General features: G+C 39.7%; 1 protein-coding gene across 1 annotated transcript in view; it reads left to right on the forward strand.

Moving 5' to 3' along the window:
- ARID3B (AT-rich interaction domain 3B) overlaps positions 1-22,590 on the forward strand; it is a 46,930-nt gene extending 24,340 nt beyond the window's left edge. Inside the window, exons 5-9 of the mRNA XM_075208224.1 lie at positions 10,086-10,269; positions 11,467-11,711; positions 15,624-15,881; positions 16,046-16,132; positions 18,975-22,590. Of these exons, the coding sequence (XP_075064325.1) occupies positions 10,086-10,269; positions 11,467-11,711; positions 15,624-15,881; positions 16,046-16,132; positions 18,975-19,129 (929 nt within the window). The 3' untranslated portion in view covers positions 19,130-22,590. The remainder of the gene's footprint in view (positions 1-10,085; positions 10,270-11,466; positions 11,712-15,623; positions 15,882-16,045; positions 16,133-18,974) is intronic.
- Positions 22,591-26,127: the final 3,537 nt, after the last annotated feature.

Raw genomic sequence — 26,127 nt, forward strand, 5'->3', positions numbered from 1 at the left:
ATAATGTGACTTGACAATCGTAGTTGGTTTTATCACAGTTGCATCAAATTTGTTTCTGGGAAGGACATTGACATTTCCTGTATGTATCCACTACCTATTTATCTACAAACACCAGGTCGAAGTGCCATACTTACCATGTACTGCACAAATTCACACGCTACAGTGTTCCAGAAGTCTACCACATACACTCTGTGTTGGTTTATTTAAATGATTTTGATTAAAGGGAGCAACCATTGTCTTTCACACAGATGATAGTATATTTTCATGATTTGTTGGTACGATTGTAGCAAAAAAACGTACTACATGCTTGGCTGATATTACCATTACTAGTAGTACACTGAAGAGTGAGATATATACCTAATACATATTCGCCTTCATTGTTGGACTGTTCATCAGAGAATGCTGATTTAATGGATTGGAAGACTTTTGGTAATTGCTCAAGTTTGGGTGTGGTCAGATGTACAGGCAGTGTGTTACCTTGAATAACCTGAATATGTGTTAAGAATAGGAATGACTGACTATTGCATTTGACCATCTCCCCCATCATTCAGTAATCAGTAAGAGCATATAACAAATGTCAGTGTTTTTTTTTCATTTATACTCCTTCAGTGGCCCTTTGTTTCATGTGTTTTACCCAATCTTTTTAAAAATATGTCCTTAGCAGAAATATATGCTTAAGTTAATAACTACTGCGATTCCAAAATAAGAGTCAGTCATCTATTTGAGTGGAATGCAAAACACATGCGATTGCTAGCAGAATACTTTTATGACAGGATATGTCCTGCAGATGTGGCCTGTGATCATTCTTTTTATCTTGTTACATTGTTGGTAGCTGCCCACTTTGCAAGTAATGATGCAGAAAGCCAATTCGGACAGTCTAGAAATAAGATGTGGTTTGTCTTATACATGCTGTACCTACCTACATGTTAGGAGAAATGCGTATGACCATTTTAAAAAATATCCTCTTTTATTCACACAGTGAAAATGAGAGAGAAACTGTGGGGAAAGTTTTGATATTTGTAGCTTTGAGCTGTTTGAACATTTTAAACATTCCTTCATATGTTCAATTAAAAGTTGTTTTTTTCTGTTTTTTTGTTTCATTTTTGCTTATTATCTATGAGTATGAGGAGTAGTCTTCCATTACTCTTGGTGGTTTACTATCGGTACCTGTGCAAGCCTCGTGCGCATGAGTGTAATTTAAAGAACAAACAACAAAGTTAAAATGTGTTGGAGAATTTTCCTGAATTAAGACTGTCTTTTTAGAGCAATACACCTAATTGTAATCTGAAATCTTGTTACTGTAACCACTCTGTGCACCCTTCTTTGTAAGGACAAGTTGGACATATGAACTTATGTTTCATATCAGTTCATTTGGCATCATAATCTTCCTCCATCAATTTGACAGAAGCCTCACGTGACTCAGTTCTGCTGGAGAGCCCTACTCCTTTCACTATCAAGGTGGTACCAGGAGTCCAAAACAGTTAAGTCTGAGTGTAGCTCCACCCCCGCTATACCCTGCCCACAGGAAGGATACTCAGTTTAGTTTTAGTGCCCTCAGGAGCCTGGCATGTTTCTAGGACTCCTGTCCTGGAGTTAAATTTATTTAATTTTATTTAATTTGATTTTATTTCTTCTTTTACAGTGGGGGAAAAGCTGCGCTCAGGGACGCCTCACAAGGGGTAGATAGCCTGCGGCCTTCCTCCACCTTGTGCCGGGGTGAGTAGCATTGACGGCAATCTCGCCCCCAGCATTGCCGACAGGTCACTTTTAGAATTCCCCAAGGCAATGAACATTGCCAGAGCAAGAGGTGAAACCTAGCAGCCACAACAAGATCTCCAGTGACACTGTGGGTACAGCTGTGGCTGCTGTACACAACGTGGAGCCATTTCAGCGGTGTTGGGTCCGTTAACAGCGGGCAGCCATTTTCAGGCACTAGCAGGAAGAGGTTTGCAACTCCTACCCCACTTCCTGGCGCCATCTACAGAGGAATTTCATCGCCACTTTCTCAGTGTGAATGGACCCTGCTGTGCTGCTCCATCAGGACAGGTTTCATTAACCCTGTCAGACCGCTCTGTTTAGCAAGGTTTTTCCTTAGCACCAACTCTTGCGGTGTCGGCCCAGGGTCTGGTTGAGGCCATTTCCTCACTGGAACACTTGCTGAATGCTGCCAAGCGACCATCTCACAAGAAGCTAGGGATTTAATCTCCACTTCAAATCTTACTTCCGAGGAAGAAGGTGAGACTCTGAGATAGTAGGGGAAAGAGGATTCTGCTAGTGTGGATGATTCATCCTCGGTGCAGGGAACAGAGGACCTGGTGCTGGGAGTTCGCCAGACTTTAGGCTTCACAAACCCGGAAGTATCCTGGAAGCTGTTTTTTTTTACTGTTTAAAAGGCAGATGAAACGGCTCATTTCTTTTCCTATATCTCCCCGATTAATGGAAATTATATCAGATGCCTGGATAAAGCCAGATCGTTGTTTTAACAGGCCAGGAAAATTTAAGGCTATCTACCCTCTTCCAGCTGGAGATTGTGACAGATGGGAGGGAGGCACTTCCAAAAGTGGATCCTTCCATACCTAGGTTGATTAGAACAACCACTTTACTAGTAGAGGGGGGTGTTTCCTTCAAAGGCGCCACAGACAACAAATGCGTTTTTGTTTTTTTTTTGCTTCAGCCGGCTTATGAAGCAGCTGGTGGTATTTTCAGACCGGGTATGTACACGGCCTGGGTTAATAAGGCTATCCAAGTATGGGCAGAGCAGTTATCTAAGGGTCTTCGAGACGGAACACCTTCTGAAGGATTGTTGGTCCTGTGGGGCAGGCATTATCGGATGTTAATTCCATTGCTGCTTAGCTATCTGCGCTAGTCATAGCAGCTAGACGTTCCATATGGCTGTGCTCTTGGTCCGCGGATTACAAACGCACATTAGAAGCTGTTTCTCTAAATGGTATCTCCGTTTTTGGAGCAATGTTATATCAGCTCATCTCTGAAGCTACGAGTGGCAAGAGCCCGTATTTGCCTGTCACTCAGACCAAGCCTAAGCATCCTAGGTTCCAGTCCTTTCATTCCTTTCAGAAAGCCAGAGGATCCCTGGCTAATGCTCATGCTAGGGACGGGTTCTGTAGGGGCCCTTCACGTAGAGGACATCCCAAGCTGCCAGTCTGTCTCCGCATAAAGACAACTCCATTCACACAGCTGCAGTGGGAGCGTGTCTGCTGCTTTTTCAGGACAGGTGGCTGGAATCATCATTGGGTCCCTGGATCAGGGGCATTGTCACAAGGATGTACTTCATAGACCTGCCTCTATTACCCGTGGCCGTTTTTTCTCCACCTCCCAGCCTGCTGCATTCTGTGCAGAGCCCTCCAAATAGCAATCTAGAACCTGCTGGACTCAGGAATTATCATTCCAGTTCCACCACTGGAATGAGGCTTGGGGTTTTACTCCAATCTTTTTGTAGTCCCAAAGCCGGACGGCTCTTTTCCAACAATCTTAAAGTTAAAGATCCTGAACTTACAAGTCAGAGTCACGATCAGTGATAGCAGCTATGGAACAAGGAGAATGCATGACTTCCCTGGATATAAAGGATGCAAACCCTCACTTTTCCCATTTGGCCAGGCTATCAATGTTTGCTGCGTTTTGCAGTAAAGGGCGACAGTTGCCAGTTCAGAGCGTTACTCTTCAGTCTGGCACTGCCCCAAAGGTTTTCACCAAAGTGATGGCAGTAATGGCTGCCTTGCTCTGCTCCCAGGGCATCACGATAATTCCTTATTTGGCCGACCTCTTAAAAGCTTCGTCCTTCCAGATCCTGTAACAGCACATTCAGTTGTCCAGATTCTTCCTGGAGGAGCATGGCTAGACACTCAACCTCAAGTCATCTCTAATCCCAGCGCAGAAAATGCATTTTCTGGGTCTGGACTTCGACACCAGGTGTCAGTGTTTGTCCCTGAGGACAAGATTCTATCCATTCAGTCCAGGATCAGGGATGTCATTTGCAGGCGGCAGGTGTACCTGCTGTGCTGCATGAAACTGTTGAACACAATGTTATCGGTCTTCGAGGCAGTACCTTATGTTCGGTTCCATTCGCGAGTGTTCCAGTGGGAACTCCCGCGCAAATGGTCAGGATATTACCTACACCTGGACAAGCAAATTATTAGTCTATCTCCTCAAGTCCGCCTGTCGTCCCTTTCCTGGATGCTCAGGTCCTGTCGGGCAGGGGAGAATTCATTCGATCCTCAGATTCCAGCGGCAGTGGGACTTCTGGAGCCATCTCTTCCCATCAATGTGCTGGAGTTACGAATAATCTACAATGTGCTTGTACAAGCTCAGCCATTTCTACAGGGAAAAGCCGGTCAGAGTCCAGTTGGACAATGTAACGTGCAGTGCCAGGGCCATGTATGAAGCCACCAGGATAATGCTATGGACAGAAATACACATTGCAATAATATCTGTAATCTTCATTCCAGGGGTAGACAACAGGGAGGCCAATTATCTGTCACAACATAGTCCATCCAGACGAATGGTCCCTATATCAGGAGGTTTTCGATCTCCTGGTTCAACGATGGGGTTGTCCAGAGATAGATCTAATGGCATTGAGGTTGAACTTCAAGGTTCCCCTTTTCTGCGCAAAGACAAGGGATCCTGCGGCACGATTCGTGGACGCTCTGGTGATTCACCTGGTCTACTTGTTTCCTCCCTTTCCAATGATCCCGAAAGGTCCTAAAGAAGCTGAAGAGAGGGAGGGCGACAGCCATCCTGGTGGCCTCGGACAGCCTGCGCCGAGCTTGGTATTCTGATCTTCTCGGGGTGGTAGCAGAACCCCCGTTTAAACTACCTCTCAGACCAGACTTAATCACCCAAGAACCTCTTCGGTGCACTTGTTAGGTCAGCTGGCTTTGACGGCGTGGCTATTGAGACCATTATTCTGAAGGCCAAGGGTTTTTCTTCAGAAGGTGTGAAGACTATGATCAAGGCCGAAAGCCTTCCTCGGCGGCCAATTATTACAGAATTTGGAAAGCATATGTGCTTTGGTGTAAAACAAATCACTTTCACACTTCTCGTTTCATGCTCTCTAGGTTGCTTGCTTTCCTTCGGGCTGGTATTGGACAAAAGATTGCGTTTAGCCTCGTTAAAATTGCAGGTTTCAGCGTTGTCCATTTATTTCCAGAATAAACTGGCCTCCCTGATGGAGGTTCATACAGGGGGCTCTTCATGTCCTTCCTCCGTTTTTATACATCCGGTGGAACCATGGGATCTGAACTTGGTTCTTAAGGCTTTAGTTAAAGAACCATTTGAGCCATTCGATTCCGTGGAGCTTTGGTATCTCTCTTGGAAAGTTGCGTTTCTTTTGCAAATGTCTTCTGTACGCCAGGTCTCTGAGTTGCGAGTGTTGTCTTGTTCCCCCTTTTCTGGTTTTTCATGCGGACTAGGCAGTACTTTGCACCAAGCTCTCCTTTGTTCCTAATGGTTCTCTCTAGCTTGAAAGATTACTTTCACCATCAAACTGACTTACTAGAGGTCAGCTAGGCAGTTGTTGGGAGGTTTGTCAACTGATTCCATTAGGACTGTGGTTGCTTCCTGGTCGGTGTGTCACGGAGCTTCCGCTGAGCAGCAGTGTCGGGCTGCTATGCGGTTGTCTTGTCCACACCTTTGTAAAGTTCTACAGATTACAGGGCTTTGTATCACAGGATGCCTGCTTTGGCTGTAAGGTTTTGCGCGCAGCTGTGTCAGAGCAGTTCCTCCCTTAGGGGCAACTTTGGTGTGTACCCTATGTATCGCAGTGTCCCCCAATTGGACGTATGAGAAAATAGGGTTTTTCTACTTACCGTAAAGTCCATTGTGCAGCCACCCTTGCTCTGAGTGTTTATGGTTGACTGTATGGTTGTATTTGGTTGACCTATGTATGTTTGTTTGGCTCTCCTTCGGTCTTTGTTAGACATAAACTGAATATCCTTCCTGTGGGAGGGGTACAGCAGTGTCGGAGTTGCACTCGCTTAACTGTTCAAGTGTACCACCTACTATACCCCTGTGTATCGCAGTATTCCGCAATGACTACGAGAAAAGGATTTTACAGTAAGTACAAAAATCCTATTATTGCTCTCATCACATCAGTTCCCGTCACATTCAGCTCTGTCCTCACTAACTCAATCTCACCAATCGCACTCATTTCCTGAAATACTATGTGCTACTGTGAGCATTCCATTGATCTGATTGGTAGGCTCAGCCTATCCCCACATATGTCAAAATGAGGCATGGATGGAATTTAAAAAGCTGATATATTGCAGATACCCTAAAAAGTGGACCTTGAACTACTTCCTCTTTTTAATGACAGACTAAATCTCAATTCAGGACTAGAGTGTACAGTCTAGAGGCCCTTAAGTGTAGCAGAAATGCTAAGGCTCTCTAGCTTTGTAGTGAATAATACGCACACCATTGCTTCTGAGCTCTGTCTCATAGTCTCATCCTCCATAGGCAAAGCAAACAAAGGTTTTATCAATTCCACATATTAATCCTTTGGTCTCTCACCTGATTCATAGATGATATGCTCTTTGCTCCTACTGGAAACTGCATGCATCTCGAAAGAGGTTTCATTGAGCATATGCATAACCATTCCTGTCATTGCAGAGCAGTACACACACACACGAGACAAAGCAGGCACTCTTCGTCCAGTGTTAATATGAGATCTCTGCGCCATCTGTGTTCCCCTATGTATGGCGCCGAGGAAGCCTTGTGGTGTCTTTTATAAATAAAAGATGACCACTCATATTAGTGGTCAACAATCTTGTTAACTAAGGCTCATTTCAGTATTTGCTATGTGTCAGAATGCACCTCAGTGCAACAGACCATGTGTAGTTTTAGTTTCTTGCTTTGTTTTTGTTGTTTGAAAACCAAGAAGCCTAGAACATGCTCACAAAGATGTTCCTCAGTAGCAAACATGATGCTTCCTTTTTGTGTGATTGCTAGATGACTTATTTAGGCATTGTTATATAGAAATCTAGCTGCCCTTATTCCAAAACCTTGTAAATGTTTTTTCAAATCATGAAGGTGGGCTGTGCCTCACAGAAACGTTAGTAAATTATTTCATTTAGTAAATCCCTGCGAGTACTTTCATTCTATCCTTGGTCTGTATAATACTACTTCCTTCGTGGAATGCAGCCAGGTGATTATCTCCTGATTGTGAGTGCATAATTTACTGAGAACATTATACATGAAGGTGCACACACCTAAATCTCTTCATCTTACTGTCCACTGTGCTATCAGCACTCCTCCCTCTTTCACAGATCTTGAGATCTGATAAGCCTAGAAGGGCCTGTCACTATCATTTATTGAGGAAGTTGTTTGTGCTGGGGGAGGGGAAGTTACCAGGCAAAGCAGACAGGGGCGGGTGAGTTGAAGATAGGGGGTGGAATCTGTCATTTGTATGTGATTAATGAGCCCATTAGCTTCTGTTGGGTGTGATATACATCTAAAGTCTGATTTCCTTCCTGGAAATATAAAGAGGTCTATCATGGAACACTGACAGAAGCTGCAACCATGCATCTCTTTAGGGTATAAATGCAGGGAAAATATAACCATTTAAATATGTGGATTCAAATTTGCCTACCCCGTTTCTTGTCCCTAACTCCCACCCTCACCCATTCTATAGCTAGAAATGTAAACTTGCATGATCACATTTTACCAAGGCCCATAAAGATGCACATGGATTAAACTATTTAATTTGCCTCATGTCAAACAGTATAGCAGTATGATTAAGATAACATTTTCAAAGTGATCACCTGATAACTCTTGTTTCTGTGGACTAAATATTTTCTTGTCTCTTAATTTTTTCCATACCATGTAGTCTTCCCTGGAACACTTCCTGAAAGTGTTAAGTTTTTTTTGTTTTTGTTTTTCTTTTCTTCTTATTTTTAGTGTTAATTTTCATACATGCATTACTTGATAATGCTCCTTTGTGTTTTTCTATTCAAAGTTGGTTACTTTTGCATGTTTTTAGGCAAATGTTTTATATTAAAGCAGTAGGTTCGATATTTGTTTACCACTGTGAATGTGTACTATGAAAAACATTTACTACAACAATATACCACCACCAGTATGCTCCGTTGGCACATGGAGGGATGGAATAATTTTAATTCATGTTTACTTCAAATTCTGACCGTACCATCTGCATGTTGCAGTTGAAATTGAGATTCATCAGACCAGACAACATTTTTCCAATTTTCAGCTATCCTGCTTTGGTTAACCTGTGCCCACTGGTAGCCTCTGTTCCCTGTTCTCAGCTGACAGGAGTGGAACCTGGTGAGGTATTCTGCTGCTGTAGCCCATTTCTAGGTTTGACCTGCTTTACGTTCAGCGATGCTGTTGGAATCCATGGTGGTTTGATTTAATGTCGCCTTTCAGTCAGCTGGAATCAGTCTTGGCCACTCTCTAATTTTTCTCATTAACAAGACATTTTTTTTATTTTGTTCACCATTCTCTGTAAACTCTAGAGACTGTTGTGTATGAAAATCCCTGGAGATCAGCAATTTCTGAGATACTCAAACCATCACCAACAATCATTACAAGGTCAAAGTCATTTAGATCACATTTCTTCCCCATTCTGGTGTTTGGTCTGAACAACAACTGAATCTCTTGAACATGTGTGCATGTTTTTATGCATTCAGTTGCTGCAGGTGTACTGAATGAAGTGGCCACTAAGTGTGTGTATGTGTACATATAGATATTATTTTTAATTTAATTTCATCTCCCAGTTTGACAGTATTTTAAAGGTGGAGACCTACAGATATTACACCTTTTATATGTGTTTATGCTTATCCATAGTTGGTGTGTACATTTTGGAAACTTTAAGCTCCTTCAAAGAAACCTGAAAGTTAAATTTTCTGCTTCTAGCCTCACACTGGCATTGTTTTAATACATCATGGCTTTCTGTGTGTTGCAAATAAATGTAGTCACATAGAAGGAACTTCAGCGCACCAGACTTTTATTCTTTGACTATATTTATATGCTTATGTGCCTTTCACCTGCTCACTGTTTGTATTGCAGGGGATCACACAATTCTGCTTAGATGCTAAGCCCTGACGTGCACTAATGCATCCATTGTATTGCACTTAGGGTTTGTTTTTTTTTGTTAGTGTGCTTTTCTAATTTTTTTTTCTACCATTTAAGAGGTGAATCATGTTTACTTCCTTAATGAATGCCTTCAACGCTTACTATGTCATGTTTGGGTGTACAGTGCAAAGTACATAGGCAGCACCAGGTTGAATTTGCCTAGAGACACCAAGCCACAGCTGTGATTGTCACACACCCTCCCTTCCCCCACTAGCCCCAGGTCTGAAAATAATGAGGAGCAGACAGAAGGGAGTCCATGAAACCCCCAACCCTCCCATCTTCACTGCAGGAATTAGTTGCTGTCACCTCTGTGATGGATGACTGTCATAAGACACTCCCCATGATTAGTGTCACTAGGGTCAGATGGCTATATTACACAAGGGACTTCTGGGGGTTCAGGGAATGTGATGGCTACAGATAGCAAAAAGGGAGATAGGCCGATGTGATCTTTGTGACAGATGTCAGTATGCATATTTAAAGATGTATATACACAATAGACATGTATTTCTGCCACTGCTAATCATAGAGAGAGTCTGGACTCTGGCTAAGTTTGGTATTTATCTTCTGCATTGCTGACCTTATCAAGTTTCTGGTTATAGTGATGCATTATGCAGGTACATTAATAGTACAGTAACTGTATATATTATATTGTTATAAGGATGGGCCTATTGCGTCACTGGCATAAAGCTTCTGTTGTAGTTCTCCAGTGATTAAAGTCATCTGAAAAAGTCCACATTTTATAATTTACGTTATCCAAAGAATTAAGGCTAATATAAGATTCCCTGTAAAATCTCATCATTTGCATTATTTTTTTCAACAGTGAATCACTCTTATTTTTGTCTTAAACCCCTCTTGCTTTATTCATAGAATGTCTTCTCCTTTTTTGCTCTTCACAATCATTGTGACACTATATTCAGCCATTTTTCTCAGTTTTTTAATATATGCCTTTCTTTCTCAATGTTCATTTTTTTTTTTTGGCCCAGGCACCCCGATTAGTCGTATCCCCATCATGGCCAAGCAATTGTTGGATCTTTATATGCTTTACAAGCTTGTAACAGAAAAAGGAGGTCTCGTGGAGGTCATCAATAAGAAAATTTGGAGAGAGATCACAAAGGGGCTGAATCTGCCTACCTCCATTACCAGTGCGGCCTTCACTTTGCGCACACAGTGAGTAGCTGCTAATGTCACACTCCTTATGTGAACTTGTGCCCTACACACCGCATGCAATTATTTTATATTAATCAGCTGTTTTATTTTCTGCCCTTCTGTCACCCTTAGCTGCGCTGACTTGAAGACAACTTTTTTATACAATTACTCTTACACTGCTGTGTCTATAGAATAATGGTCAATTATGAATGTTTCTTGAATGTGTTTCTTGTTGGTGTGCTTCATTTTTGTGTATTTGATCCCATTTTAATAGATATGTGCATGTGCACATTAAGGTTAGCAAAGACTGAGGGGTGCACCTATTTGCTCCTCATAGAAGGAGCTTGTCTGAGCATGAGCTGATTGTTTCATAAAGAAAGCTGTCTAGCCACAGGAATTTGCCCATTTCTGTGCCCAAATGCAAATCACAAAAAACATGCACATTTATAGTGGCACTCCTAGTTTAGCAGGTGCCTGCAGAGCTTCTTTTTAGGTAAACCGACAGATTTGTCTGCGTCCTGAGATGGTGCTGAATGGGTGCCATTGATTATTTACTAGGACTCCTCTTTTGTTCAGTCCAGGCATAGTTGATAACCAATAACAAAAAGCAATGGACAGCGCAAAGAAATTCAAACTTTATTTTTGTACCCCGTGTAGTTGCTATATCAATCAAATATTATATAAAAATATTTTTAAAATTCAGCTTTCTTATTTATAAAATAAACTTTTATTGCATCAAAAATAAAATTATGTACATCTTGTTAGACTACATACCACATTAACAGCCATAGTTTGTGGAAATTTCGAACATGAGTCTTGGTAACACATGACAGTAATTCTCTAGTGTACTTTTCAGAGTTTGTCCATTTGTCATTTTATACTACATGATCAGAAATTTGACAGTGTCTGTTTTGCCTTTGGTTTATGCTGTGTATAAAAGGCATTTTTTTGCGCAAGAACTTGTATAAGCACATAGAACCATCTAATTAAAGCTTTAACTTGTACAAATGTAATACATGAAATAAAAGTAGCCCTGATATCTCCCCTACTTTCGGGACTATAAAATAAATGTAGCTACAAAGAAGTATTTTAGGAGACTAAAGTAAGTAATTGAGGGGGTGGGCTAAAATCACTTTGCGGAAGATGTTTTTAACTTTTGACAGCGTGTGCCGTTCCACTTGTGTGTTGTGTATTCATCCTTCTCTTCCCCCTTTTCAGATATATGAAGTACCTTTATCTCTATGAGTGTGAGAAGAAGTCTCTCAGCTCTCCGGCAGAATTACAAGCTGCTATAGATGGAAACAGACGAGAAGGAAGACGTCCAAGCTATGGTACTTCTTCCTTTAACTACTCCCCAACTCCCGCAGGGCCCAATGCTTTCTTAGGAGCTCAGAAGCTTCCTGTGCCTATGCTTGGAGTGCAGCAGACATCTCGCGCGTCACCAGCAGCACCGCTTAAGAAAGGTTAGTGGTTAGCTATAGACTACATATATTCTCTTTGTTTTTAAAACATGCTTATTTATAGCTGATTCTATTACTTTGGAAACGTCTCAATTTATATAAAACTAAGCGCAAGCTTTAAAAGAAAAAAAACCCCCTCAGAATATGACTTTAAGGTAGATAGTCAGAAAATATTGACTCTTGTTTTTCTGCACCTCCCTCTACTGTTTGTGGGGAGAATAGCAAGTATGATCCTCCTGTTTATATATTAGCATATGGTGTTTGAGGTTTTGTATGGAATTGGAAATGGCACAGAGGACCTCTTATATTATGCCTGCATGGAGCAAGCTATGTTTCATTATATTTCATAGCCTATTTCTGGTCTTTAAAAGTTAATTTTCACATTGGGCTTTATAGATGGGGTGACTTTCACCTCTGTCTTAATGGATGTATTTATTGGCATGTCTGGAAGTGCATTTTCCGTAACACATTAATGGTCTGGCAGAGTCTTAATTTTACCACTGATACCTGCACTGAGGAATGTGTGCACTTCCATAGCACCATAATGTCACAGCACATTCATACATTAGAACCTATGTCTCTGGATTTAGTAAAGAAAAAAAGTTTTATTGTACTATTTTAGTATAGTGAGTTTTTCACGCAGTGCCATGCCAAGCAATGTCACAACAAGTATAAGTGACCTGCTTGTACTCTATAATTTTTTAACAGGCCTGGATGTAAATTTTTAATATACTTGTTCATATATTTAGCTAAATGTGTGTAATATGTATTTAGCACATTATCATTCAGGCATGGACACATTTGCCTAATATAGTTACCCCAAATATTATAAACAATCATTGTTTTTACCATCCTGTGCCCCCATTGTTCACAGTGGCAGCCTGTGGACCCCACCTCCCATCAATCCACATGTGTCCCCAATGGCTTACATGGCCACGCTTTAGCACCCTATCCCCCTGTTGCTTACTTGGCCAGCATAATCTCCCTCCCCTTATCAAAATTACACATCAGTGACTCCTCCCTCCCCAATCCCTCTTACAGGGAACTGGAAGGACAGAGATTCCAGCTCTCAATCATTGACATGTTGGCCTGTTACGGGGACTGAGGCGCACTATAGTGGTACCCTGTACTGCTCAGGCATCTGTAACAGTGAAGTGTCTGGAAGCTCTAATAAAGGCTCTGTATAGCCAGCTGTTATCCACCGTCTGCTTCCAATGCAAAGATATAGGAACAAAGTTTTTGTTTTTTTAATTACCAAGGAAATCTGGTTTTTACAAGGCCCTAATTAATATGCAAAAGGAAGATTGTACGACTCATGAACGCCTGTTACCATAAGCCAGGCCTATGTAGCCGTTCATCAAATTCAGACCTGTGTTGTAGCCTCTTGCATATGAATAAAGAGGTGCCAGACAAGGCAACTGGCTTTGGTTCACCTGCAGTCTGTAACTACCTTTGGAAATGTTCTGCCATATGTTTTTTCTCTGAACAGCTCTGGCTCTTTGATACAGTTCAACAGTTAAACCACTGTTTGTCAGGCTTGATTAATAGTGGTGAAATACCCCTGAAACATTACTGTATCATCTATATTTAGTCTGCCTCAATAAGACAATGGAATACAAGATAGCCTAGTGTGTAATGTTCATCTCCTTTCGTGAAATCTGTTCTTGGACAGTGGTGGGAGATGCACCTTGCTCCTGCCTTCTGCTACTCTAATTTTAGGCTGTAAGCCAGTCACTCAGATTCAGACTTCTGCCCTGCCCAGAGTAAAGCATCATACAGAACAGCCACTTGAATCAAGTCGAACATTGAAATATAATGAAGTGTAAATATTATAAAATATAACGTGCAAAAGAGAAATCTGTGCAGCTTAACCTACATATATAAATGACGTTTGTGATGGAGCGCAGGTGCTTTTTTAGAAGTATTCACACAGTAGTATTACATTTATTGATATTGTGCCCTGGAAATATATCGTCATAACATGCAGAGAACCAAAAAGCGCTCACATGTTGGGCTTTACGGGAGCCTAATTTTATTTATGGAGGAATGTTGATGACGTCCTCTTACTTTCCCCCATTCATTCTTAGGGGCGAATTCAATAGATAGTGCGATGTGTGTCCAGAAACACAGTGCATCAATGTTGCACATTTTTTGCGTCCCGTAGAGATGCCAGGAGAAAATGAGTGGAGGTTTGTTGGCAGGCGATGTCCGGCGGCACCTTGCGAAGATTATATCGCAACTCTTAGTTTTCCTCATTGCAGAATTTCATATCGGTTCTCAATTTCTGATTTAAGGAGGAAAGACGGTCTTAGACTGAGACTGAGAAGGGTTAAGGAGGACAACTTCCAAATCCCTGAACTGCAGACATAAGGCTGTTTTAGTGCAGTATCAATACTTATTTCGGTATTCTTTATTATGCTATGCGTTTCATGTTTTAATATTTTTCTGCAAGTAATATACATTTTAGTAAATATTTACCTTCAATGAAAAGCTCCTGTCTGCATGGTGAGCAGATTTAATTAAATATAAACACTTGTTATGTCACATGCATTATGTTAATATCCGTGTGTTTTCTTGCTCTTTGTTAGAAGCCAGGATTCAAGTTTAGACTGGTTCATGGCGACCTTAACTGTGGTTTAAAGAACATCCCACAACCAGGATCTCCAAACCCCCAAAGTGAAATTTTCAGATATGAACCATTAAAGTAAAATGCTTTGTGCAGCTATTGTGATATTCCACTGCAGCAGTCATAAAAATAAAGTATTACCTCCCCACTCCATCTGCATCTTTAGGAGGGTAACCTTATGGAATTTAATATAGGTAAAAAGATAAGACTGCAGGCATTTGATCTGATGTGACATAATTGGCCCTGTACCATGTATGCATAAAGCAATTCACAGCGCATTTTTGTCTTTTTGTCACACTCGTCTGCTCTGTTAGAGAAACACCTTGTATCTAACATGGCAACTTGATGGACATAGCTTTTAAAACATAAATACATACGTTTTATGTACATTCAGCACTTTAATACGAAGCCTGTGATCTATATTAATGGTAAATAGTGCACTTACTCTTTAAGCTGATTCATATTGGAAGTTATTAAATATCATCTATGATGCTCCACCACAACAAATTCAGTTTTTACATTCTTCCCTCTTCCACCCTGCAACAGCCTAGATGAGATTGCAGAGGAACCCTCCATCAAACCCTTAGTGCTGGTTAGTGACAGGCGGGCACTTTGTTTTTTGTTTCATTGGTACTTTTAAAAAAATCTAATTCTTACCAATCTGAAGAGCCACAAATGATCCAAGGTCGATTTCCAGTACAAAGGTGAAGGAAGTGTTTCTGTTTGTGTCTTTGCAGGCTGTCAGCATTGTCTCCTGTGGGCAGTGATCATGCTCTTATGCTATGCAGTATGCTGTACTCTTCTTTACAGCATTAAGGAGAGGGGAGACTAGATGCACTGGCTACAGAATAGTAATGAATATCCGTGCTGTACAGACCATGTATCTTGTATATTAAGAAGTGTATGTCTTATAGTTTTAGTATTGCGAAGAGCAGCTTTTCCCAATACAAATCATTCTAGGCAGACGTGCATTTCAACTAGCGTTTTGTCTATTTATTTTTTTCCCTGTTTTTTCATTCATTTGGTTAAAATAGCTCCAACAGTTGAGCTCCGTGGACAGTTTGTGACTGTATCCTGAAATCATGGTTGGTTGGTTTTTTGTGGGTTTTTTTTCTCCCCCTTTAAAGTGATAGTTGTACTGCCTAAGATTTGTTAGAGAAAAAAATTATGTGTAACGTTCTATTATACCCTAGCATCCTAGAGCTGTGTGACATGTTGAATGAGTTGTAAAATAAATCACTCTGCTTCTGCAAGTTGTACTTTGTAGTTACAGACGTTTCTTCTTGCAGGTGATAGTCCCGCAAGTTTGTTGCCAAACCGTATGTCTATGGCTTCTGGGCTTTTGAATGCACAACAGAATTTTATGGGGGTCCGGTCCTCTCCATTGGAGCAGCTGAAGGAGAAGCTAGAGATGGGTGAGCCCCCAGAGAAGCGGGCTTCGCGAACGCTAGGAGAAGAGCAGCAGAGGCTAATGCAGCAAGCGCTCCAGCACAATCTACTGAACATGGCACGGCAGATACCAATGAAACTAAAGATAAACGGCAAGGGTGAGAGTATTTCTTCACTGACACTGTTGTTGTCAGTGTCCTTATAAACTTAATAACCTTGACAATACTGTTACAATGAAATTGTTACAAATATTTTACTTGTAAATCTACTTTAGGTGTAATATGGGACATGACAGTCTTGTAATAATAGCTCTCTTCCCTAGCAGCACAAGACCGGCAGGAGGCATCACTCAACCTGGGCACTGGCAGCATCAACATGTCCATTGAAATTAATGGAACAATGTACACAGGTGAATTGCAGCTTTTTGGAGAGACAGTATTACCACTTGGCTTCTGTTTATTAGGCTGTTTTCTAGAACACGAGCGATGATTGGAGGTGGGTGTAGCAATAAAAACAAAAAACAACCTTTAAATTCAGGTAAGAAACATGACGTGAGCATACAGACGATTGGCAGGCACTAAATCTTTTAATAAGAGGCAGGCAAATAAGCGCTGAAGATCAAAATAGACAGTAAAAATAGGCACTTGGTAGATTGCCCTGCAGGAAAATGTTCAAACTACCAACACTTAAAAATAAAATCTTGTTGACCAGGAATCGCCTAATATATTTTTAATAATGGTATTAAATTTAATAAACTTTGCATGCTTGGAAAAAATTGACTTCTGTAGTAAAATCCTCATCTCCATTTATCCACTGTTTACTGCATTTGAAAACTTTTCTTTCGGTATAATGTGCAGTAAACTTCATTTCAGTGCATGCGAAATACCAATAACCTAGAACACCAAAACGTGATCATTCATTAACACCTGTTCCATATCCACAGTGCTTCTCATGTATTACTAAGATTTATGTCAGTGATCACTAGTGTTTAGTCTGCTAAGTATCCGCAGTATCTTATGTTTTACCTTTGCCTCAAATACAGCAGTCACATGGTGGGTAGGCAGATTCCATTACTGCTGTATGTGGATTTCTGAAAGACTGTAAAGTCCTATCCACTCAGAGAGATACTTGTACAGGTAAAAGGATCTAATCTTTCAAACATTTAACAAATTGCAAAAACAGCCATTTTTGTCTTTCCGCTTAAGGGGAAAAATAGGCATTTAAGGCAAAATCCTCAGTCTACGTGAGTAATGTCTGTTACATATGACACATTGAAACTCGCAGTATGTGATATGTTGTAGCATAACTTAATGCAACACTGCTAGCTGTATAGATGTTTAGTAGTCTGAAAATGTATTTGTAAGGGCCAGAGCCTGCTCACTGCAAGTCACATTCCCTTCACTGAAGAGATAGCTAACCAAGTGGTAAGAATACAGTGTTTTTGCGCTGAAAAGATGTGTTCTACAGTAGTTTCTAATTTACTGTGATTTACATGCGTCTGGATGAGTTAGAGCAGTGTGTCCCATCCCAGTCCTCAGGACCCCTAACTGTGCAGGTTTTCCAGCTCACAAGTGATATAATTATACCACCTGTGGATCTTTCAAAACGTGTCAGTAGTGACCTGTGCTCCAGCAGAGAGAGATGGAAAACCTGCACTGTTATGGCTCCTTGAGGACTGGGTTTGGGAAACACCGAGGTAGACATTACCAGCAATACTGGCCTGTTTGTGTCAGGGATTAAGTGTGTAGAAATTATCTACATTGTCTGTTAAGCACTGGTAAAAATATGGACAGTGTTTTTTTAATTGAACAAATAGCTACAATAGTTCATTGTGCCTATGTTATATATGGTCCTATCAAATATAAAGTAGCAAATAAGACCACTCAAACTGTTTGTTCTAATGAGTGTGCACTGGGTTACTACTATGACAGCATCTCCATCCTTATTTCATTATTCTAACTAGTACATATCAGATATTAAAGTTAAGGGAGAGAATTAATTAGCTACAAGGTTCCTTTGAACTGTTAGTAAAAATATATGCTGATTTTTGCTCGCACCTCTATGGGGCGTAAGCAAAAAACATCAGAGATTTCACTTGGAAGAAAAATATATATGTTCAAGGTGTTTCCGCGGCTGTTCTGGAGATACATTGGGCCTGATTCATTAGGAAAGTTAAGCAAAAGTAAGTAAGGCAAAACCATGTTGCATTGGAGGGGGAGGTAAATTTAAAATGTGATGGCAGATTTATATTTGGGGTAGGGTATGTTCTAAATCAACTTTATATTTCAATGTACAAATTAAAAGTATTTAAAATAAAAGTATCAAGTATTTGTGAGCCAGATGAAAAAAGACAGTATTTTCCTTATGTGCAAAATAATACTTCCTTTGTACCTCTTGTATTGCAACATGGTTTTGTCCAGAGAACTTGAGTAAAAAAACTTGATCAATTTTTGCTTAACTTTCCTTACTGAATCGGGCCCATTGGGCATATATTTTTTTTAATTGAATACTTTGAACCCCTTAAAATTTTATACATGCTGTAATGTAACAACAATGCAAGTAGTAATATACTAGAAGTCCCAGAATTCTGTTACCATACAGTCACTTAATGACTATACATATGCTTTTATACAGATCACTGGGTACTAATACCCAGAGTAGATTACAGTAGGGGATGTTTTCCCAATAAAGCCAGAAGTGATGACTTGGCAACTAACAGATGGTATGTAATCACATAAGAACTCAGGGTTCATACAGATGGTTTTTACAGGATGTTTGTACATATATTGGCATCACTTGTGTATTATGCTGTGCAATTTGTCTTCCTGCCATTTCATATATTCTCCTTCTCACTGTATCTCGCTTTTCGTGCTGCTGTTAGGATTACACCCTTATTCTGTCTGCTAGCCTACTCCAATTCCAATGCCGCTACCTCATATACTTTTGCTTTCAATTAGCATATATCTTGCAATCTTCAGTGCTATATAGTGTATAGTACTGATTTACATTTCAATCTTAAATCTCCAAGTTTGTGTATACCCCTACCTGCCCCTTAGACTCTATCGAGGCTGTTCTGCTTTACACACATCATGCAAATACATCCTTGTCTCATGGGGCCATTTTTCTTTACCATTCCTTACCATAGGGACTGTCTCTCGCCCTCCACACCTTTTTCAAGTTTCACTTACTCTGAGAAGGATTCATTGTTTGTTACATTATTCTTCATCCCATGTATATATTTTGTCTTCTAGGCGTTCTATATGCTCAGAAGCCTGTTCCTTTAATTGCTGGTTACACTGGCCAAAGTGGAGGTAGTGGCAGCAGCAATACCTCCCAGGCCTCCCAGAGCCCCACTTCCTCCAGAGGAACCCCAGGGGCTGAACCCTCCACCAGCTGGTTCCTCTGAGCCCTCATCCTTCGCCATGGAAGAGAGCGAAAAGGAGGGAATGAGCATGATACTACTTACCACCTCCGCGGGAAAGCGTTACACAACCGTACCTACCTCAGCTTGCAGGAAGACTTCAGCTCCGTTTACCTCACCTTAAGGAAAGGTTTCACAACCGATTTTACCTCATATTCTCTGATGGCATTACACAAATTCACTAATGGTCAGGATGAAGGTCTAGTAAAGACCCCGTCTTTAACCTGCCTTTGAGCATCATCTTTTATCCACTGTATGGTATTTTGGGAGCATTTGTATGCAGCAAACCTGCATCTGTCCACTTCCCTCTGTTCATTTAATGTGATGAGCTAATCTCGCATTTGCAGTTTCATCAGGGTCTTTCATGATGGAGCACAGGAACAAGGATGGGAGCAATCACCTTAAAGCAGACTGTGTGCAAGGGGCATGAGAAGACATTTCTGCCAAGCCCAAAATGGCACACCAGTGTTCCCTGTACCATTTTATCTATCTCCTTCTCTTAGTGGCACACGATCCCAACAAGTGCTTAAGACAGTAGATTTTTTTGTAGGACAATTAGCTAAGACGAGGGGTTTTAGCATAGTTCTATCTTGTATTCAAAAGCAAGTTTTAAAGTATCCTCTGTTTTAAGAATGCACGTTTTGATGCCTGGTATCTTCTGATGTGATGTGGTGTTGGTTTGACACTAGAGCTGCAGTTTCATCATGTTTCTTATGTTACTTTTTATATTTGAAGAATTCTTATTTTATCTATACATGCAAATTGTTCTGTGCAGTGCCGACCATTTCTGTCATTGATTGGTATCACACTTACGTTTCTCATTCCTCCCAGCTGTGTGCAAACCTTGATTGAGACTGGCACTAAATCCTTGAAAGGTTATAGTTTAGCAGAGAGATCTGCTTTGAGCCACCTTGCTAGACAAGGCTGTGCCTTTAAATGTATTAAACAAACCCCCCCTAAGAGATAGAGATGAAAAATATACTGGTCGTAATGTTGTGCATGGTAAATCAGTACTTTTTGTTTTTGTTTTTTTAAGAACAGGCGTATGAAAATTATTAGAATATGGCTACGTCCGCATTTGACAATTACTAGATTTATGACACAAAGTCACTGACCATTCATTAAAAAAATTGGTATTGATCTTCCCAACTATACCTATTTGGAATCTGTTTAGCTGTGGTCAAGCATAGGTGAGGTGCAGAAAACTGTTTCTGCCTTGAGTCGGAGAAATAGATGTTTGAATTCTTATTTCCCAAGATGAGATTAATTTTCATTTACCCTACTGTCTTAATGGCCCCACACTCAGGAAACCTATATACCAGTTATATTTATAAGCTTTCTTTTTATTTAACATTTTTAGATTATTACAGTGCAGGACTATGCTGTTTTTATCTGATAACAACATATACAATGCAAAAATTCAAACAATGTAGATAAATTAATTTGTCAGGTGATGTAAAAAAAAGAGAAAAAACAAAATTGAAAAGCTTAAAAAAAAAAAAGGTTTTTTTTTTTTTTTTTTTTTTTAATGTGAAAGATATATTTGCTAGATTTCCAAAACATGGGTCCTGAATGTGTGTAATCCACTGGCGGTTTAAGTTGAAGTTAGTATTATGTAGAACAAACCGCATCTATGTGTATAAAAAGGCCTGAGTGGTCCGAGAGCACACTGGTGGATTTCTGATAGCACATTCTCACAGACACCATCTTTATGACAATCCTGTTGCCTGACAAGGCATGTTGCATCTTCAATCATGTTTGTGAACATTTTACTTGATTTATTGTTGTGTTTTATTAACCTACTAGTTGACATTTTTTTAAAAATGAAAAACATTGGAAGGGCGAGGGACATGGAATGATTTGGAAAGTTTTGTCAAACGGGCATATAAAGTGTGTTTTCCAGGTGACTGTAAAGGATTCCTCGTGATTTAAACCTACCAATGCTGCGTTCTTCTTGAGAAACTTATTTGCATTTGGCAACTCTTACTGAATTTCCATTTCAGGGCAGTCTTGTGTTTTGGGAGACGTATGAGATTTTTCCTGGTGTCTCCCATAAATCTTGGGACATCCCTTTCCAGATTCATTCTACCCTTGTCCCTTCCAAGGTAACTTGAAAGGATAAATGTTTAACTAGAGTTCATTGGTGATGGATTTATTCCAAAGATTTTACATGAAGGCCTCCCAGTTGTTGGGTCTATTGTCCACACTAACCATATGTTAGTCACTGCATATCCCTGTTCTCATATGAAAATCTAATCTGTTGTGTGTTTTCCTAACGTCTCCGCACACAATCTTTTGTTTCACACAGGAATATTTTCCTGTGGCTTCAGTTTAATTGATCTACAACATTTTAACTTTTTCAGAACAGGTACAAAAATGACATTTTTTTTTTTCTGCTGCTAATTGTAGGAATGTAAAATAGTGAGACACCAGCAGATATTATTTAGTAGTTCAGAGAAATCTATTATTTCCTGGACTCTGGCATATACATATTGACTTTGAGAAATGTGTTTTTTTTTTTTTTGTTTTTATTGATTTGTTTTTTTTCCTCTGTTTAAGAATACTTGAAGCACCAGTTGCTGAATAGGTAAATTTCACCCAGCCCAGTGAGAGGAAAGCTGTCGTTTTGTGATCTCTGAAGTGATAGAAACTTTCCCTAATGTAGGGCTAGGTTTGCAACCTACTGTATATGATGAACACAATGGGGATCACACACAAATAATGGCTATTGTCTTGTTTAATGTGAAGAAAATTTGCTTTTTGTGTGAAATCTATGTTAAGGTTTTGGGTAACTGGTGCTTTTTTTTTATTAACATACCTCATATACCATCTTCTCTCCAGCGCAGATAAGACACTGAATTTAGAATATAAAAAGCTGTTTGGAGCTGAAGTGAGGCCTACTAAGGTGTCTGAAAAAAGAAAATGCATTTAAATTTGTCCAGTGCAAATTTTTCCTCACATTTGAGCCTTGGACAGAAGCTTCATTTTGTTTTTTAGCATCTGGTAGGCCTAACTTGGAAACCTCGATCATTACCTCAATAAAAGTTTTAATCTATTTTTAAATTGTTTTAAATATTTCAGCCTTTTAAGTACCAGAGGTTGAGAAGTGAGAAGTCACTCTGGTTTTGAAAAGGATTATTATTTTTTTGTAATATTTGTGTGGTCTTGTGTATTTTTTTTTTCTGTGTGTATATTTTTTATTGTTGAACCAAAGAACCTCGGGGGATAGGGGGGTATGTGTTTTTAATCACTATTTTCAGCCTTAGAAGTAAAGTCTGAATTCCAGGCACGCACTGGGTGGGAGAACGAGCGGGAGGGTGGGAAAAGACTGTTTTCGGAATAAGGGTAGGGAATATTTGCCGCTGGTACAAAGATAACATTTGTTCAGGAAATTTTTAATGATTTTTTTGCAGTAAAGTCACTATTAAAAGAGAGAAAAGGTCCAAGTCTTTGTGTCTTCAGTTGTTCTGCTTATACACTGCACATTAAGAACACATGTTTATGTATACTTTCGGGTCATTGTTGTTTGCATTAAAGAAATGAAATGGAAAAGATGAAGGAATCAGTACTGTAATGGATAAGATTACAAAGATGCTTATTAAAAGGATTGCTGCCTTCTCCTTTGTAACATGTCTTGAATCAAAGAAAAAAAAACACAGTCGTGTAAACACTTTGTCAGAAGTCTCATAAAAGCTTCGGGATGACTCAACATTTAGTACTAGTAGTTTCCCATCTTATTATAATTTATTGTACCCACAAGATAGTAGCCGGCAAGTAAGATTGAAAGACTTGATGTACCCATTCCCTCCCAGGAATAACCTATGGCCATTGCAGACCTAGTACGATTATACAAAATATACCTATAGAATGGAGTAATTTTCCAACAACATGATGCTAATCTGTATTGTAGGAAATACTTTCTGAAATAGCCAGAATGACTCAAGCCAATGGAACTAGAAAGTGCATCATATATTATGAAAACATTTCTCGTATGAAGGAAATATTCAAAATCTTAGTAATGCACACGTTGGGAACAATTCTGGTATGTAATAGTCACAGTGCCCCAACTGGTACCATGATTTTTAAACATTTTTTTTTCCTATAGCTGCTGCCTTATTGTTGAAAAACATTTTAAACTTATCAACCTTTCTGCAGCAATAAACCATCAGGAAAGTTGCTGAGCAAGAAAGAAGTGCTTCATAGAGGTTTGTTATTGCTCCTGCACCTGTTGCTTAAAAACAGATTACATATGGTGAGGTTTTTAGGCAGCATTTGTGAAACCAGCATAAGAAATGATGTGAATATAGGAGTGCTCGCTTATGACACTAGCCTTAAGGTCAATTATTTTGCAGGTTGCAGCAAGAGAAAAACAATCAAATAGCTGTCTTCCTAGTTCTTTTTTTAATGACTCTACAAAAAGAAAGTAGCAGCAGATATGTATCCACAAAGTTATATAATTTGCAGTGAATATAACACATAACTGGTTTTGTTAGGACGAACAACAGAGGCTCCCATTGGTGAATTACGTAGAACTTTCATACCGCCAATGTACATGCCAGGTTTTGCACTTGATAATAGCCTATTAAGATGCAAGATGTCGGAGGACTTCTCCAGTCCTAGGTGTAGTGCACTTGCTTAAAGGAAGGAAAAATAAATAACAAAATGTTATGATGAACTTTTTTTTATTTTTATTGTATGTGTTTTTTTAAGTCTTGGATATAGGATGTCATGTGTATTAGTAACCTCAGGCAGGGGGCATCTGCCCCCTGGGCCGGTCCCATAGTGGACTACCTTGGGCAACCTGCATTTTTTCACTTTAAAATGTTCCTAATAGGCTGCTGAGTCGAGTTCTGCCCCCCGGGCTAAAATTTGCCAGCCCTCCCTTGACCTCAGGTACATAAGATGTATATCAAAAAGCCATAATTGTGTAGCATGTATGGAAAAGTTATTTTTGTACAAAAACCCCAATAAAAATGTGCTCTTCAAATACAATGACAATCCACTTATACTATCTGAATCTTTAGAGAGGAGCCTGAGCAATAGATCCTTATGGAGAAATCCTCTCCTAATCATTGGTGCTCTACTTAAATGCTTTATATCCACGTATTAGAAGTTGCAAATTAATTTGGGACGTTAGTGCTCCATTGCTTGTTCATTAAATTGGAGCCTGTCCATACCTCCTTGATGGATGTACTCTACAACGAGGTTTGGAGACCTCCAGTACCTTCATCTTCTATTAAGTGCAAAATCTGGCATCTGCATTGGTTGTATTAAAGTTATATGTTCATTTAAGGGTGAGAAAAAAACCCTGCAAACAGGGTTTAAGAAGGCTTTCACCCACTTCATGTTGGATATTATATACAAAGTTGCATGAATGAAAACTTAGTGACTTTATTTTTGATATTCTGTATGTAATGCTTAGTTGGGGGACTTTATTAAGTGTGTCTTAGCAGCTTGTCCCCCTTGTCTATCACTTTTTCATGCATATCTGGTACTATTTTAGTTTTTTAAAAATAAATTGACATGTGCTGATGAAATCTACACTCAAATATGTCAGAAAACTAACCTCTCTGCCTCGCTTTTCTGCTGTCTTCCGTTAGTAAAATAATAAACTGCAGCTCATGCTCTTAATCAAGTCAGTTATTTAACATATGGGGGCATATTCAATTAAGCCCAAACATCGTGGCTACGCATTTTGTTTAATATGGTAGCGCAACATTGTGGATTTCACTTCGCAACTCTATTGGGTGCGAAAGGAAATCCGCGATGTTGCGGTAACCTGGAGTACACTGATCCATTCCAGAGGCACTTCACGCTTAATTGAATATGCCCCATGGTGTCAACTTCCCTTTTTAAATTGCAGCACAAAAATTGACATATGAAAGGGAGATGATGTATCATGAAAACTGATTAAAAAGCATTTTAGTGTTAGTCCCTATCTGTACATCGCTGGAAATAATGTTGCTGCCTCCTGTAAAATGCAGTCAAGCTCTGAGTGACTACTTATCCTTATTCTTTAACATTCGATAGTACGTTGTTCTTTCAAAAGCACGAGGTGTATCTCATCCTGGTGTTAATGCCTTCAGTGACCGTCATGTATTCATGGAACAAACGTGTTGAAAATGATTCATGTGACACCACTGTTCACCAATTATGTATAGAATAATGCACCGAATTGTAAATTATATGAATATTATAACACACCAATGAATTATGTGGCCTTGTAAAAGCACAAGGCTACTTTTACACATGTCTTGATATCCAAGGAGACCTCTTATACCCACAGTTTACAGTAGGTGATGCATTTACTCTTTATAATTGTAGTTTTTTTTACATTCTAAATCACCAATTAGACTACATCAGAATTGCTGCTTACACAGATTATTTCTAAAGTTGATATTTTATCAATTGTATAGTATGAAAAGATAATTTACATATAATTGTCGCCCCAAAGTATATTCTGTCTCCAAAAGAGCATTATATGTGTGCGCACACCTTTACCTGTCTTCCCTATCACATGACATATTTTTTGCATCAAGCCTGGTATGAGTTAAGTTGATCTTGGTTACAACACAAGATGTGATAAGTGATATCAAACAATGAACCAACCGGTTTCATGGTAGCTGACTGTAATGTGCTATGGGCCATAAATGTTTTTGAGCTGTAACCCATCTTGACCTTGCATCTTCAGTTTTAATGTCACTTCTCTGCATTTATAATCTGTTGAAACAGATACATCATTGAAATTGGGATAGATCAGAAACCAGTGATGGACAATTGAACTACTTTACTGGCCACATGTGCATCCCTCCAATTTTCACATTCAAGACTGAAAGAAAAGACACAAAACTACCTCTGCACCCCCTACATCATTAATCCCAAAATGACCCCCACATGCTCTCAGATCTAACCTACCATTAAATGCCCCCACAAGCCCTCAGATGCACAGGTACTCCATAGCCTAAGAATGTCTTTGCAGTCAG

Source organism: Mixophyes fleayi, chromosome 4, assembly GCF_038048845.1.
Source record: "Mixophyes fleayi isolate aMixFle1 chromosome 4, aMixFle1.hap1, whole genome shotgun sequence".
Taxonomy (NCBI): domain Eukaryota; kingdom Metazoa; phylum Chordata; class Amphibia; order Anura; family Limnodynastidae; genus Mixophyes; species Mixophyes fleayi.